Below are 17,292 nucleotides of genomic sequence, written 5' to 3' on the forward strand. Positions count from 1 at the left end.
TGAATGTTTGGGTTAAACTGTTCTGGAACAGTGTTGTAAATTGAACTTAACTTAACCACTGATTTCTAGTCGTGTCCTCTTTTGGAAGGCCAAACAAAGTAGTTTCGCTTTCACAACGAAACACAGCGCCTTCACGACATGACGGCGGCAGCAACAACAAAACTATAGTGAGAAAGTGTTACACCTTCTTTCTTTGCGTGAACATTTGGGCGGCGTTATGCAAATCTTCCCACATCGTGACGTAGACATGTGGGGGCGTGTTAGAACGAGCCATTTTAGGTAGGTGTGGTTGACTCTTAACTTTTATAAAGAATATCTCTTTGGATTTGAGACTTTAGTCTTTGCAACTTTACAGATCTTCTTTATGCACCAAGAGCTTGTAACACTCCAAAGAGAAAGGAAAAATTGAAATCGCACCATATGACGCCTTTAAAATTTCCGTAGTTTTCAAACGGGTTTCCCTGGAACAGACAAACACATAGCCCGGTGGAGCCCGTGTTGCCATGTTAGGCTGCTCAAACAAAGTTGGTTGCACCAACTTTTTTGGGGAAGTCAGCCTATGAATGGCTTACTTATAGTCGTCTCTGCTTATTAAGCTCGGAGATTATATTTCAAAACATTGAAAAAAAATTACACATGTCAGCTTTAAACTCCATAGACAGTGAATCAGACACATATTATTGTTCAGAAAGGAGATAAATGTCCTAAAGTGTGTGATTTGTGAAACATCTGAGGTCATCTGACATCTATTAAATCCTCTAGCTTGCGTAACACTGTATGCTCTGTTGAAATTTCCTCTTGTTCCCCTTCCAGCTGCCAGCAGCCCTCTGGACAGCCCACGAAATGTGTCCACTGCTATTTGCTCTCTCAACTTCCCCTTCGCCCGCAGGTAGACAAATGCTTTTTATCATATTTTTCTTGTTCATTAGATAGATGACAGACCAGCATTCTTAATATTCCTCAGCATTTGCCACAATGTTAATTAATTAAGTGTCAGGTTCACATTATGCACCGTTGACTCATTTATTCTTATGAATCTTTCTATATAGAGCTCACTAAGCGTGTCGCCTATTTTCTCTCTCTTCATCCCTCTTTATTTCTTCTCAGCCACCTGGCTCGAGCTGACAGGTAGACAATCTCTTTTTCACACAATGACGGGGCCGAACCTCAATCACCTTATCTATTTTTGGGACTCTGTGTACTCTTTATAAACTTCCTGTTATTTTATTTAATTATTTCTTTATTTCTTTTTTGCCTTGATGCTTTGCGTCACCATTTTTAAAAACGATTCACAATTTTTTGCCAAAAATATAGGCTTTAATGCTGCTATTGAAATAAATAATTGTGTGCGGGATACCATTTCTGCCAACCTCTGAATGCAAATTTAGCTTTCTTTTTATTTGAAAGTGCATGTCAGAAGCTGTTAATTAAAGAACTCTAAAGGTGACTTTGTACTAGCGGTGGTCCACATGCATATTGTGAGTGATGTTAGTATGGGATTATATTAGCAGGGGGAAAAAAAAAATATATATATATATGAGAGAGATCTATAGAGAGAGATCTATATAGATATATATATATATATATATATAGAGATCTATATATAGACATCTATATATAGATCTATATAGATATATATACAGTGGCGTGAAAAAGTGTTGGCCCCCTTCCTGATTTCTTATTTTTTTGCATGTTTGTCACACTTTAATGTTTCAGATCAAACTAATTTAAATATTAGTCAAAGATAACACAAATAAACACAACATGCAGTTTTTAAATGAAGGTTTTTATTATTAAGGGAAAACAAAATCCAAAACTACATGGCCCTGTGTGAAGAAGTGTTTGCCCCCCTGTTAAAACTGTGTTTCCACGACATTCTAATTTATTGAGATGCACCTGTATATAGAGATATAGATATATATATATAGGTTGATATATATAGATAGATATATAGATATAATTATATAAATAATAGTTGTTGTGGGCTGACAAAGGTTTAAGTGATGGAATATCATTCTCTCTCCTGAATTGCTCTTTCTTTTCTCTCGGCAGAGTGGAAGGGAGACGGTGGTCTCTGGCTTCACTTCCATCCTCAGGCTATGGGACCAACCCTCCCAGCTCAACCGTCTCAGTATGTGTCTCTCATTTATCTACAATGAAATCTTGTATGTTCCATGAAAATAAAATGAAGAGCATTTGGTTTGAAATAACAAGAGGATGCATAAAAAATGACAGAATTCTCCATTAAATCCTTTTAATAGTAAAAGAGCAAAGGAGGTGGAAATGTTCCTGTATGAATCAGCTCTGTGAAACATTCTCATATTTCTGCATACCTAGACAATTACTGATAGGTTTAAGGATGTTTTTTTGTAAAAATGGGACTGTTTTATGTTCGTTGTGGCCATGTATTTTTGATGGATTTATGTGTTTGTTGGTTGCTTTGCAGTCATCTTCCTCATCTCAAGAACGACTGCACCAGCTTCCATACCAACCCACACAGGACGAGCTTCATTTTCTGTTCAAACACTTCCGAAGTTCGGAGAGCATGACTGATGAAGATGGGCGGCCCTCCCCGTTTATACGACCCCGGTCACGTAGCCTTAGGTAAACAAAAACACACATGCACCCATTAATTGCAACATAGGATGTCTTTGTTTGATGTCTTTTGTGTGACTTCTGAAAACTTGGAATACATATTTTTTTAAACGGAAAGTTCACCCAAAAATTAAAATTCTATCATTTACTCACCCTCAAGTTGTTACAAACCTGTATGAGTTTCTTTCTTCTGATGAACACAAAAGAAGATATTTTAAAGAATGCTGGTAACCAAACAGTTGTTGATCCCCATAGACTTCCATATTCTATATTTTGGGGAAAAAAATACTATGGAAGTCAATGGTATTCAGAAACTGCTTGGTTTGTGTTCAGCAGAATAAAGACAGCCTGAGGATGAGTAAATCATGACAGATTTTTCATTTTTGGGTGAACAATCTCTTTCAGTGCTGTTTGTTGCCAGACTTGTTGTCAGATGAGTGGACTCCTGACTAATAGGAATATCCAGGCTTTCCCCATCAAAACGAAACAAAAGGAGCGTTTTTGTTTCGCAAAAGAACCTCCCTGGAGGCTGTGTCAGAGAAGAGACAGCTTTCACTATGGTATAATTGAACACTGGGGTTTGAAATTTGCATCTGGCCAGTTAATATGCAGGAGGAAGAGTCTGAAGTAGAAACTAAAATCTGATGAGGGTTTTTTGTGTTTATGACACCTATTCTGAGCGAAACTGCAGTGCAACGCATCACCTTTAGCCCACATCTCTGCAGGATTCAGAGGTTTTGATGTCCACCCACAATGCTTCATGCTTCAAACAGGGTGCTTGCACAAACAAAACACCGCTCACTTGGTTTTTGAAATGAGAGTGTAATGAGTATATTTGTCAGTAAAGTATTTAACCAGCAATCTACATAATGGCAGTTTTCATTAGTGATGCAATGGCATATTTTCTTCCAAAACAGCCATTTTTGGTTTTGAGCCGAAATAGTTTTGAAGTGCCAAAATCATTAAAAGGGACAGAGACGTTTAATTCGCATTCCTCTGATGGCATATTTTGATCGTGCCAGTGTCTATTTCGTGACACAACGTGGATAAACTAAACATGTCAGCTGTGCAAATGCTAGTCCTGAATTAACAATACCGATTTCTTGTTTTTAATCGATACTGATATGGATTCTTAAATCTCAAGAGCCATCTTTTAGTCTATGCTATTTTCTGTTGATGCGTGAACATCACTAAACTTTATTTGTAGCTAGGCCTGTTGCAATAATCAATATATCGACTTATCGCGCAATATACAGTGGTGTGAAAAAGTGTTGGCCCCCTTCCTGATTTCTTATTTTTTTGCATGTTTGTCACACTTTAATGTTTCAGATCATCAAACAAATTTAAATATTAGTCAAAGATAACACAAGTAAACACAACATGCAGTTTTTAAATGAAGGTTTTTATTAAGGGAAAACAAAATCAAAAACTACATGGCCCTGTGTGAAGAAGTGTTTGCCCCCCTGTTAAAACTGTGGTGTATCACACCTGAGTTCAATTTCTCTAGCCACACCCAGGCCTGATTACTGCCACACCTGTTCGCAATCAAGAAATCTCTTAAATAGGACCTGCCTGACAAAGTGAAGTAGACCAAATGATCCTCAAAAGCTAGACATCATGCCGAGATCCAAAGAAATTCAGAAACAAATGAGAAAGAAAGTAATTGAGATCTATCAGTCTGGAAAAGGTTATAAAGCCATTTCTAAAGCTTTGGGACTCCAGCAACCACAGTGAGAGCCATTATTCACAAATGGCAAAAACATGGAACAGTGGAGAACCTTCCCAGGAGTGGCCGGCTGACCAAAATTACCCCAAGAGCACAGCGACGACTCATCCAAGAGGTCACAAAAGACCCCACAACAACATCCAAAGAACTGCAGGCCTCACTTGCCTCAGTTAAGGTCAGTGTTCATGACTCCACCATAAGAAAGAGACTGGGCAAAAATGGTCTGCATGGCAGAGTTCCAAGACGAAAACCGCTGCTGAGCAAAAAGAACATAAAGGCTCGTCTCAGTTTTGCCAGAAAACATCTTGATGATCCCCAAGACTTTTGGGAACATACTCTGTAGACTGACGAGACAAAAGTTGAACTTTTTGTGTGAGTCCCATTACGTCTGGCGTAAAAGTAACACCATACCAACAGTAAAATATGGTGGTGGTAGTGTGATGGTCTGGGGCTGTTTTGCTGCTTCAGGACCTGGAAGACTTGCTGTGATAAATGGAACCATGAACTCTGCTGTTTACCAAAAAATCCTGATGATCCAAAACACACCAGCAAGTCCACCTCTGAATGGCTGAAGAAAAACAAAATGAAGATAGCTTACGATTAATAATGACACATATTCTCACATAATAGGTTTGTTAATAATTAAAATAACGTTTTATTAGATCAAATTACATTAAAATACGTCATATTTTAAATAGCATTTTATAAAGACCAATATATTTTTTGATACATAGATAGATTACATTACAATATTATATATAAATTTAATAATAATATAATAATAGATATCAGTATCAATGTTAGATTTTGCGAAACTCTATGTGTTGACCACTAGTGCTCATTACAAAAAATGTCTATTTAAATGTAAAATATGTCCGTGGGGTGCAGCAATACAGCGTGACCCCTCTGTTTGCAAACATTAATCCTTTTTTACAGTACAGATCCCTTTTGCTCAATCACTCTAATCAGACACGGGCAGAGGAGGATAATAACCTACTGGGTGGAGTGAGCTTATCACTTTGATACACATGCTACGACAACTGCTGCTGCCCGAGCCCTTCTGGTCTCCAGCCGTGTGGATTAACCCCCAGCCAACCTGGCAAACCACTTGTTCATACAATCTACAGCATTCTACAGCCCATGGGGAGGTGAGAGACATGGAAGAGGACAAATCCACAATGCATTTGTCTACCATTCAGTATATAGTGATAATCTGAGTAAAAATTCATTATTGAATTGATTTTTTTTTTTATTCCACCTATTGGGTTCTTTTTTCATTAATTAGTCGGGGTGGGAAAAAATTTACTCACAAAATTACAATTTTTTTATGATTTTGAAATCTTTTTGGTTTTGGTCTAAATGAAAACTTACATTTCGGTTTCAGCGTTTCTATAAAAACTAATTTCAATACATCACTATTACCAGAAAATGCAGAACTAGACATGGCTAAATTGGTATGCAAGCTCTGTCATGCACTGGTACCATATTTGGTAATACTGCTTATTTTTTTCTTATGGCACTAGCTTCATGAGCAGCAACAGCTTAATGTAGCATTTTATTTTACTTTAAAAATTAGGCCTGTCGCAATAATCAATATATCGACCTATCGCGCAATATATGTACATGACCTCAATAATTTTTGGTGATGCAATATATCGGCCATTATATTAAAAATACTTAAAAATGTATGTCACCATGTTTTTTTGCATTCCACTTGCGCCTGTGTCTTTTGCAGCTTCTCGTACATAACGCGGTGTAGTCATGAGGTGCTATTTTAAGTTTAAAAAATGCTTCTACAAACAAAGTTTAATCTGCAGATATGGCCTTGTTTAGGGATCTGTGCCTTTGTGCATACTTTTCAGCAATAGTGTGCACCCTTAATTTACAGAGAAAAGAAGGTCCGGGAAAAATCTGTAGATGGAAAATTCTCCAGACAAATTCTTTGTGCATTTTTTTTTTTTCTACTTGTTACTTTGCACTTTTTGTTAGAAGATGTTTATTTAGTATTTATTCAGTTTTTTTAAGGGATCTAATAATTTGATACTTAATTTCCATGATCTAAATATTCTTAAAAATTAAAAGTTTGTTGTCCTTTGGAAGTGTGTAGGCTTTCTTGCATTATTATGCTGTTACATTATGATTATATATTCAGTGGCATAAAATGGTCTTTAAAATGACAATAATATCGCTTATCGCAATTATTTCTGGGGCAATATATCGCACAACAAAAAGTTGTTATCGTGACAGGCCTTTTTGTAGCGTCTGTTATCCAATAATCACAATAAGATTTGTGCTTTGCATTTATTATGAAATATTAAATATTTTAATATGAAATACCACAAAATATTTATCACAAAATACAAACAATAAATGGAGTTTTGGCACTCTTTAATGTGGTGTGACAGATCGCTGTAGTGTCTCTGCTGTTCAAGCAGCAACCATTCATATCTTCCTATTTACTACTAGTTATAGGAAGAAAAAAACATGAACATCAGAATGTATGTTGCATTATATTACAGATTCATTATATTTTTACTTAACCTGTTGTCTTTTTTTAATGTATGCTTGAATTGTCATGAAAAAGTTTACAGCCATGGTTTAGACTAAATGTTCATATTTCAACAAAAAATTGGAGTAGAATCATAATTCTGTTATTAAAAATTTGACAAAAACTGCCTTATGTGCACTTAAAATTTTTGTACAACTCAGTTTTTATTTGATTGTTGATTATTAAACATTTATTTTCGGGTTCGGCCCAGTGGATCATTAGTTATCATCTGTTGTTCTCCTTGTTTTAGCCCTGGACGAACTGGCAGCTCCTTTGATAATGAAATTATAATGATGAATCATGTCTATAAGGAGCGCTTTCCAAAGGTATGTATCACCAACAGATTATTTCCAGGTTTTTACTCCACAAATCTGAGATGCCTAATGTTCTCTCTGCTGTGCAGGCCACCGCTCAGATGGAGGAGCATTTGCTGGAAGTCATCAGGCAGTTTTCCCCAGACAGCACCCTACCACTGGGAGATGGCGTCTTGGGATTTATCCAGCACCAGTTGGTGGAGTTGGCCAGGGACTGTCTGGATAAATCCCAGAAGGGCCTGATCACATCTCTGTACTTCATAGAGCTGCAGGATAAACTGGAAAAAATGCTGCATGAGGTGAGGCGGGAATTTTTTTAAAAGATCTTTCCAGTTCAGTGAATCCAGGCAATTGTTTGGGTATGAGACTTTGTTGATGTTGGAGAAGTGGCCTGGTAGGAAGTGCACAAGCTCTCATATGTTGCAGCTGCATACGGGCGACCCATGTACAGTGGGTACGGAAAGTATTCAGACCCCCTTCAATTTTTCACTCTTTGTTATATTGCAGCCATTTGCTAAAATCATTTAAGTTAATTTTTTTTCCTCATTAATGTACACACAGCACCCCATATTGACAGAAAAACACAGAATCGTTGACATTTTTGCAGATTTATTAAAAAAAGAAAAACTGAAATATCACATGGTCCTAAGTATTCAGACCCTTTGGAAGGGGGTCTGAATACTTTCCGTACCCACTGTACATAAAAACTAAAAACAAAAAAATATTACAGTGACACAGTAGCTACATTTACCTGATCAGTATTTAGGATTGACAGTCATATTTACTAACAAATGGATTTCATATTAGTTTTGTATTATGTGTATTTTGTGAATAAAGACCTCCTGTAGCAAATCTATGCGTTTTTGTAAGAAAATAAAAATCCATATTTAAAACGTTATAAACACTTTTCTCTCACTTCCGCTAACTGTCATACGTGCAAGCCATTCTGGGTGGATGATGTAAGAAATACACTGTTAAAAGTCCTCTGTATATTTTTGCGGTAGTATGCTTTTTCAATGTGCTAAAAATCTATTTAAATATCAGTGGTATTTAGTATGCTTTTGCAATTGCACTTAAGTAGAAATATACTTATAATCAGTGTATTTATAGCGTAAAACTTTTTACAATTTTATTTAGCACAAAATATAAGAATGCACTACAAATGTACTTTCGTGTATTCCCAACCTGGCAACCATGCGTATGCGCTACATTGTGGTAAAAGCGCTGATGATCTGAACCAGATACATGGTTATACTTGAGCAAAATAATTGGGATTATCTCTGTTTAACCATTATCGTTCAGCCCTAGTCAGTCAGTTAAAGAATGCAATATTTATGCACTGAAAAAAACTTGGTTTAGGTTTTAAAGTCCTTGCACACCGAAATTTTCGTATGCGTTTTTTTTCGTATTCATCATCCTAAAAAATTTGTCAAACACCGAAACCTTGTACACTGAGTCTGATGCATATTAATTAATCCGTTGCGAAAAATTTATAATACGATAAAAAATGGAGTCTTCTAGCAGTGAGGATGATTTTGTTGTCTTCTTTCTTCTTAAAAAGAGAAAAAGAAAGAGGAGTATTGGGTCCATCCAATCCTGAGATATAGAGAGGAAGGAGTTCCACCTCCTTGTTAAGGAGCTGTGGGATTATCACGGGCGATTCAAAGTTTACTTCAGGATGTCAGTGGCTCAGTTTGATGCTTTGCTTGCGATACTGGAGCCACATATTAAAAAGAAGACCACCAATTTCTGTGAACTCCGTGTGCAAGGACAGTGATTTGTGCTGTGAGACAAAGTGGATCAACTTGTCAGACGCCATTCTGGATTTTGGCGTTCGCTTGTATGGTGGCTCTGAATTATCAAAACACCTCTCAAAATGCTTGCTACGGATGCGAAAAATGCAGAAAATCAAACCCGATCCGAATTTTTTTGACGGAAAAAATTTTTTACATAACGTGACGTCGTATTTATTTTTTAGCGTGCAAAAATTTCGGACTCCGTGTGCAATGACCTTTACTTTGGAAAAACTTTTAACCCAGAAATTGCTGGTAAATGTCACAAATAATCAAAGAAATGGCAAGTAACACATTGAATGAAACATGAAACAATTTCGATGTAGAAAGACTCTAGTAAAACATACTCCAGACTCCAATCTTTGTTTCATTTACAACTGCGCAAAAACTTTTTTTTTTATGTGTGTGCACCATAAGTTTAAATCTAGCTTGACTTTGGTTGAGTCCTTGTCGTATGCATGAACAACCATTTTCTGCTGCTTTAGCCAATGTCAGCTTGGTAATGCTGTCCTTTTCTGATTATGCCAAAGCCAACAGGTGGTCTGAGATGGTGGTTGTGGTTTGGCGGGAATATCAGGCTGACAGTGACATCAGGGCACGGCTGGGTTCTTTCACTGCTGTTGTTAATGTTAGTGCTTTAAGGGGCCAGAAACGTCACGTATTCTCAAAAGAAACTGTGACCATTTCCCCTAATATGTGTGAAATCCACCTCTTCCCCCAAGGTTTTTTTACTCTATAAATACATTCAGATTTTTTTACACCAAGCAAAAAAAGAGCAACCTCGAGCTGCGTGCATGTACATTTGCATACATGTGAGTGTTTGCGTGTGTGTGTAATTGCACGTGTCGTTTCGTGTATAAATGTGTGTGTACCCTGCAGCAGAGGGTTTGGTTAGATATATAGATCTCACCGTTCAAGCTTCATGCTCATCTTTGCAGCTACAGGGTGTTAGTTTCCATAGCAACCCTTACGCCCACCCTGTATGTAGTGTTCAGACAACCCCAGGCAAGACTCAGCACGCTGTCAGATCGCTGCTGTGCGGTGGATGTCGTGCTCATAGATAAGGCTATTAAAGTGTTTCCCATTTCCCTTAGTCAGCGGTGCCAAGCGCAGGGCCCTGATGCTGCAGTCATGCTGCAGTTTAACTGCTCTAACTGTTCAATCATCAGCCTGTTGTGATTGATGGTCAAATCCTGTGGTTTTGTGTTGGTTTGTGGTTACATCAGTCCGCTCTGTGTTGTTCCTCTGTCACTCTCTGCTCCCTTCTGGGATTGCATAGTCTTTGCTGCTTTATTTTCTCTGGCGTTATGCTTAAAACTATTGGTGGACTTGCATGTTGCTGATTTATAAAGAGCAGGTTGAACAATGGCTGGTATAACGGATTTAAATGTTACACATAGGGCTGGGTGATATGGCCAAAAATATTATTACAGTGTTTTTAGCATATCATACAATATTGCAATTTTTATTTACCATTAATGGGGAAGGGAATGCTTTCCACATGTTTGTTAGACCTTGAGAATGAATGTAAACTTTTCACTATTAAACTCCTACCTTTTTAATTTAGAGCCCCATGAAATCAATTTTATTTTTCTAAATTCTTCGTTTTCCATTAAATTTTTTCTGGTTTCTGTGTTTAAGGATTTAATAGAATGTATTATCAAAAATTGTATCTAATGAAATCTATTAATAAAACAATCTATTTAAATAATATTTTATAATGTAATCAAAAATTAATTTACAACAAAACATTGCAATTTCTGTTTTTTGTCAAATAAGATGCTTCGCAACAGAACCATGTAAATTAAAACATGAATGATTGTATGATACTCCCTAAAAATAAAAGTAGTAGTATTGTTTTGAAGAGTAAACTTTTATATAAAAAAGTGATATATTTCTGTCATAATTGCTTAAAGTTAAACTAAACTTTTATTTTGATGGTTTGTAGTAAAGATCTTTGAGTATCAGTGTGTGTTTGATGGTTTTTCTCAAATAAAACGGTGAAGTGACTCTCAGAGCAGCTCTGGAGATGAAGTTTGTGTGTTCATGTCTCATATATTGAGACACAGACACTGAAAACACTGAGCATCACCTGTGTTTGAGTTTGTGTAGTAGATGAAACTATGCCATTCATTCACAAAAAGACAGTCAGAACATGCCGACTTAAGTCACATGCACTGACTGACAGTTGTCATGTTAATTTCTGCTGTGTGATACTGTTAGATTAATACATATTGAGTAAAAGTGTTCAGAGCTAATCATTATCATTGACAAATTTTTGCTTATTATTGCTTATTTAAAAAAATAGATTATTTCTTTATTTATATTTACTATTTTAAATGTAAATGTACTATTTACAAAGTAGGGATGCACCGATACCACTTTTTTCAGTACTTGCCCGATACCGATACTTTTGTTTATTTATTTTTGTACTTGCCGATACTGAGTACCGATACCAATATTTTCATTGCATTTGTACATTTTTAAAATATTGGGTACAGAAACCAAAAGAGTATGTATAATGTTAGTTGGTTAACTTAATTCATCAAATAGATAGTCAAACCAAAATTTATTCAGACACCTTCAACATTTCTCACATTATCATAGTTTATTCGCTATAGTTTAGAAAATGGTAATAAAATATGACAAGAACTCAGAGTTAAACTGTGTCAGAACAAATTCAACTTAATAATGTCAGATAACTTGGATAGAAAGGTATGTAATGGATTACAATAAACCAAAAATTATTCATACAGCTGTCAATATCAATACTTTGTCGGGTGACCCTTAGCCTTAATGACAGCATATAGTCTCCTGGGCATGCTGTCATCAGGGTTCATGCAAACCTGAACTTAAATTTTGAATAATTTTTGGTTAGTTTTAATCCAAATGATGCGTGCTAAGTGAGCGAACATCAATAAACATCACACAACAGAAGTGCGCTCTCTCTCTCTCTCGCTCTCTCTCTCTCTCCCCCCTTCACTCCCTACCATTAAGTAACTTGTGCATTGTTTTACTTACTACTTTTTGACATATCCGACCGAACTACAAACTTTCCAGTGATGTCTGTGAGAAAGGGATATTCACTCGACAAGCTCGCGCATCTGCGCCACTGCGCGCTCAATTTACTCAGCGTGATTTGCTTACCAGCTGGCACAAATCAGCAATACAGGCATTAATACTGAATGTTTTATGTTCATTGCATACATATACTTCGTAGACATCTTTAATCCCTAATAACTCCATTCTGCTGTTGGTGTTTCTTTGTCTGAATATGGCACTTATCACATGCTGTGTGGTATCGGCGTTTGGTATCGGGGCAGTATCGGTGCATCCCTATTACAAAGTGCATTTTCCATTAACATTTGACTAATTTGAAAAAGAAAAAAAACAGAAGTTGCGTCGGTGTATAAGTCACATTTTATCATAACATTCAGATAAAATACTAGTAATTATAATGTTTACAAAAATTATAAACTCAAGAATCCTTTAAATTTAAAAGAACAGACAGAAATGAAAAATGAAAGTATAAACAAATTACAGTGGCATTCCTTGTAAACAACTTATATTATAAATGTCAAGGTTAAACTAATTTATTTAAAGCAAAACTGAAACTACTGGTGTAAAAGGCACTGTACAAATAAATTTAGGCTCATGTAGCTCTCTTATTCAGCAGAAATTCAAATAATTTGTGTTCTTGACATTAGTTTTATAATATAAATCACTTTGGAATTAGAAATCACAGCTCATTTCAGATGATAAAAGAGTTTTGTATTCCAGAAACTACTGCATTTATTTTCAGTATGGTGCAGAATCAGTTTTAACTTTAAAGGGGTCATATGATGCGATTTCAAATTTTCCTTTCTCTTTGGAGTGTTACGAGCTGTTTGTGAATAGATAAGATCCCTAAAGTTGCAAAGACTAAAGTCTCAAACCCAAAGAGATATTGTTTATGAAAGTTAAGATTCACAACACTGTTCCAGAACAGTTCAACCAAAATATTCAGATGTGTGCAGTGCATTTTACGGAGGACGAGCACTGTTTTGTGGGAGAGTAGCCTACAATGCCAGTGTTCTGACAAATAATGCTGACTCACAGCCTGTAAGTACGCTTTCATATTTAAAGGATTTGCCACTGATGATTCAAACGTGAGTTTTGAGCAGTGTAGAGTAGCGCTTGTTGTTTGTCGTTTCTCCGATCACAAATACAGACATGGTTTTATGTTTACGCGGCGCGATGCAACGCAACGTGTAAAAAGACAGTATAAGTCATTATAATCAGTAATTGTGTCTCCACTCGATGCAACAAATGCCTAATTTGTAATGGGTTTTATTGGTTTTGTCTCGTCGTGCCGGGACACGGCATCACAGTATGGTATGGAGCGTAACATTTCCGTCACACGCTTGAGGTATTCGGCCAATCACAACGCACTGAATAGCTGGCCAATCAGAGCACACCTCGCTTTTCAGAACAATGAGCTTTGTAAAAATCGTCGCGTTTCAGAAAGGCGGGGCATAGAGGAGAAACAATGTACAGTATGTGGAAAATAATGTGTTTTTTGAACCTTAAACCGCATAAACACATTTAATTACACCAAATACACAAAATAATGTTTTTTTTTAGCATCGTCATATGACCCCTTTAATAAACTATTTCAAAAATTATAATGTTATCATAACTTTACTTTTTTTTAAAATCATATTTTCAGACTTCTTTGACACCACTGTAGTTATTAACAAAATGATTAATTATACTAATTTGTCATCCTATTGAACTGTTTTTAATTTTATTTATCAGTTTCATGAATTGTCATCAAATGTCGCAAATGGAATCCCATCCTTGATCATAAATAGATTGTAAATTTTCCGCATGTAAACAGTAAGGACAGCTTGAAGCTGGGCATCATTATAAAGCTCTGTGCTGCAAGGGCACAAGTCACAGTCGAGTCTGAGCTGCCGTCTGCTTATGATGGAAAGAGACTCGCTGGCTGCAGTGCTAAAAAAGGAAATGGTTCATTGTTTTGATGTGACTGTTCGTGTCGAGTTCGAATCATCCATGTTTCCCTCAAACCCCTCTTGCAGTGGCATTTGGCTGTCTGCGAAACATGAGTCACACATCTTATCTTGCTATGAGGCTCTTTAATGCTGATTTGATAGCATGTCTCCCTCACTTTGTTCGGCTTCATCAAATGCATAAAAATGCAGTAATTTTAGTTTTTCGTAGGAGTCATCTGACCGAGCGTAATCCTTTGTTTACTCTGCTTCTCTCCTTACGCGAGGAGACAGCAGCTCAAGATAGATTAAAAATGTTTTTATGCGCTCTTTCGCAGATGCTTGTGTTTAGGATATAATATTTGAATACGTCTCAACGTTTTGCACAGTCTTTATATTTTGCCATCTAATGCATCTCAAATCCAGATTCTATGAGTACGCAGAGTTGATTAAAATTCACACGAGCGCCTAGAAAGGATTTGATCCTGTAGCACAAGTAGCTCATTACCTCCCACTCCCGCATCCCACAAGCCAGCAGATTCCCCTGCACAAGCAAGAAATAACATTCCAGTCACTTCGCCAAATACTGTCCAGTGTTCAGAACGGATCCAGTCATCTGCTGTCTATTTGATGATCAGCACAGTATGCTGCTGAATTATTTTCCACCCTCTGACTCTTTTAATTAAATAGCCTTTTAAAAAGAGAAATTTATACTTTTTATTTAGCAAGGTTGCATTAAAATAAAAGTAAGACTTTTACTATATTACAAAAGATTTCTATTTCAAATAAATGGTGTTCTTTTGAAGTTTCTATTTATCAAAGAATCCTAAAAAATTATTACAGTTTGCACAAAAATATGAAACCGCACAACTGTTTTCAACATTGATAATAATAAGAAATGTTTCTTGAGCAGCAAATCTGCATATTCAAATGATTTCTGAAGGATCAGGTGATACTGTAATGATGCTGAACATTCAGCTTTGCATCACAGGAATAAATTACATTTAAAAATATATTCAAATAGAAAACCGTTCTTTTGAATTGTAATAATATTTCACAGGATCACTGTTTTTACTGTTAAGATGTCTTTCAAGCACATTAAAAAATCTTACTGACCCCAAACGTTTGAATAATATTTTACGTTTTCATAATCAACTAATTGGTGAGTCTCAATAACTAGTCATTTGTCTTAAAGGGACAGCTCTCCCCAAAATGAAAATTATGTCATTATTTCATATAGTCTAAAGCTGTAATCTGGAATGTTTAATCTTTTTTTAACAGTCAAATCATGCCAGTCTCTATTTTCCCACATGTGTCATCCAGCACCTCACACTCCAGTCCAGTAGGTGGCAGAAATAAAAGCTTTTTCCCTGGTTTGTCACCTGCCATTAAAACTGCAACTCTAAATTCATCCCCTTTATTGTTGTTAAAAATATGAATGTTAATATAAGAAAAATTTAGCTATTAGCTAAAAACCTAACATTTACCTCAGGAAAGCCATTCAGTGTCCATATCTTTTTAGTAATCTAGAAAAAAAAAGAACTCTACACTTTATATTCTATATACTATAACTCTGTTTTCCTTTTTTGTGAAATATAAGTGCTAGCTGTTTTGGTTAGTGACTTGAATTTCAAATATTTGCGTTTACCGAAATTTCAGTGCATCACTAACTATCGCTTTGTCCAAAATTAAACACTTCCTTACTACATAGAATGCAAAAAACAGTACGTCAAGAGAGTAGTATATCTGAATTTATAGTATTTGAAAAACAGTAGGCAAAAAGTACGCAGATGACCTACTACTTCTATCCCATGAGGCCACAGGCAAGAATTTATTGAATAGCAGTGAAGCAATGCAAACTGACGTTGGTAGTTCATGTGATAGTAACAACTTTATACATATCACATACATGATGCAACACTTTTTCAGTAGATCAAGACAAGTCATGCAGTATCCCTATAATAGATTGTGTTTGTCTCGCTTAGGCTCTGGAGCGCTCCGAGAGTGAGGAGGTTTCAGTAATCACCCAGCTGGTGAAGAAGATCCTCATCATCATCTCACGACCCGCACGACTGCTGGAGTGTCTAGTGAGATTCTGCACTACACTGATCCACAGTGATTATTCCTAACGGTCTGACATTCCCAAAACTGTGCTCCTGATTTTCACTTCCCTAGGAGTTTGACCCTGAGGAGTTTTACCATCTTCTGGAGGCTGCAGAAGGTCACGCCAAAGTCGGCCAGGGCATCAAAACGGATATTCCCCGCTATATAATCAGCCAGCTTGGACTCAACAGAGATCCCCTTGATGGTGCGATTATCTGTTATTTATCTTGTGATGGTTTTGTTTTGAAAGCCTGTCAGTTTCTCTTGGGCTCATGTTGTTGTGTCCTTCATCTCTTTTGACAGAAGTCGTGCAGCTCGAGGAGCAGTATGACTCTGGCCCCACACTGACGGTTGATTCTGAAGAATCCGCGGAGGTAAATGCACCTCAAAAAGAGCTGAAGCATTAAATAGCCTTGCTAGGTTTCGTAAGACGTCACTAACGATACGTCTCTTCCTGTTGCTTACAGCAGAATAACTCTTTACCCACACCACTACGAAGAAAACCGCTGGAGAGTGATTTTGAGACTATTAAAATCATCAGCAATGGGGCTTACGGGTAAGCAAATCATATCATGACTACAGGTAAAAAAAAAAAGTGATTATTATAGATAGGCATAAGGGCATTTTTAGCTGGCAAAACATGATTTGAATGAGAACCCAGCTTTAATTATCATTCTAGCTCAATACAGCTTCTGATTCTCGACAAAACAGTCTCCAAAACTGGAGAAAAAAAAATGAATTGATTGCAACTGAATGGTTTATTATTGCTATCACAAAGGCAGTTTCTTTTTCTGGTGTTGCTAGCTGCCAACAGGACCTATTTAAAGGGATAGTTCACCCAAAGATGCAAATTCTGTCATTAATTACTCATGTTGTTCCAAACCTATAAGACCTTTGTTTATCTTTGGAACACAAATTAAGATATTTTTGATGAAATCCGAGAGCTTTGTGACCCTCCCACAGACAGCAACGAAATTACCACGTTCAAGGCCCAGAAACGTAGCAAAGACATTGTTAAAATAGTCCATGTGACACCAGTGGTTCAACCGTAATTTTACTTTTTGTGTGCAAAGAAAACAAAAATAACTTTATTCAACAATTTCTTCTCTTCCGGTCAGTCTCCGCCGCCACACGCGAGAGTACCACTCACGTTCAAGTTTTGATTAAAGGGGTCATATGATGCGATTTCAAATGTTCCTTTCTCTTTGGAGTGTTACAAGCT

General features: G+C 36.6%; 1 protein-coding gene across 1 annotated transcript in view; it reads left to right on the forward strand.

The window, feature by feature from the left end:
- mast3b (microtubule associated serine/threonine kinase 3b) overlaps window positions 1–17,292 on the forward strand; it is a 59,276-nt gene that overhangs the window by 16,623 nt on the left and 25,361 nt on the right. Inside the window, exons 4-13 of the mRNA XM_016443797.1 lie at window positions 814–889; window positions 1,108–1,128; window positions 2,053–2,131; window positions 2,447–2,604; window positions 7,120–7,195; window positions 7,273–7,482; window positions 15,953–16,054; window positions 16,143–16,275; window positions 16,374–16,444; window positions 16,541–16,626. Of these exons, the coding sequence (XP_016299283.1) occupies window positions 814–889; window positions 1,108–1,128; window positions 2,053–2,131; window positions 2,447–2,604; window positions 7,120–7,195; window positions 7,273–7,482; window positions 15,953–16,054; window positions 16,143–16,275; window positions 16,374–16,444; window positions 16,541–16,626 (1,012 nt within the window). The remainder of the gene's footprint in view (window positions 1–813; window positions 890–1,107; window positions 1,129–2,052; window positions 2,132–2,446; window positions 2,605–7,119; window positions 7,196–7,272; window positions 7,483–15,952; window positions 16,055–16,142; window positions 16,276–16,373; window positions 16,445–16,540; window positions 16,627–17,292) is intronic.

The sequence above is a fragment of the Sinocyclocheilus anshuiensis genome, unplaced genomic scaffold, assembly GCF_001515605.1.
Source record: "Sinocyclocheilus anshuiensis isolate Anshui unplaced genomic scaffold, SAMN03320099.WGS_v1.1 scaffold51, whole genome shotgun sequence".
Lineage (NCBI taxonomy): Eukaryota > Metazoa > Chordata > Actinopteri > Cypriniformes > Cyprinidae > Sinocyclocheilus > Sinocyclocheilus anshuiensis.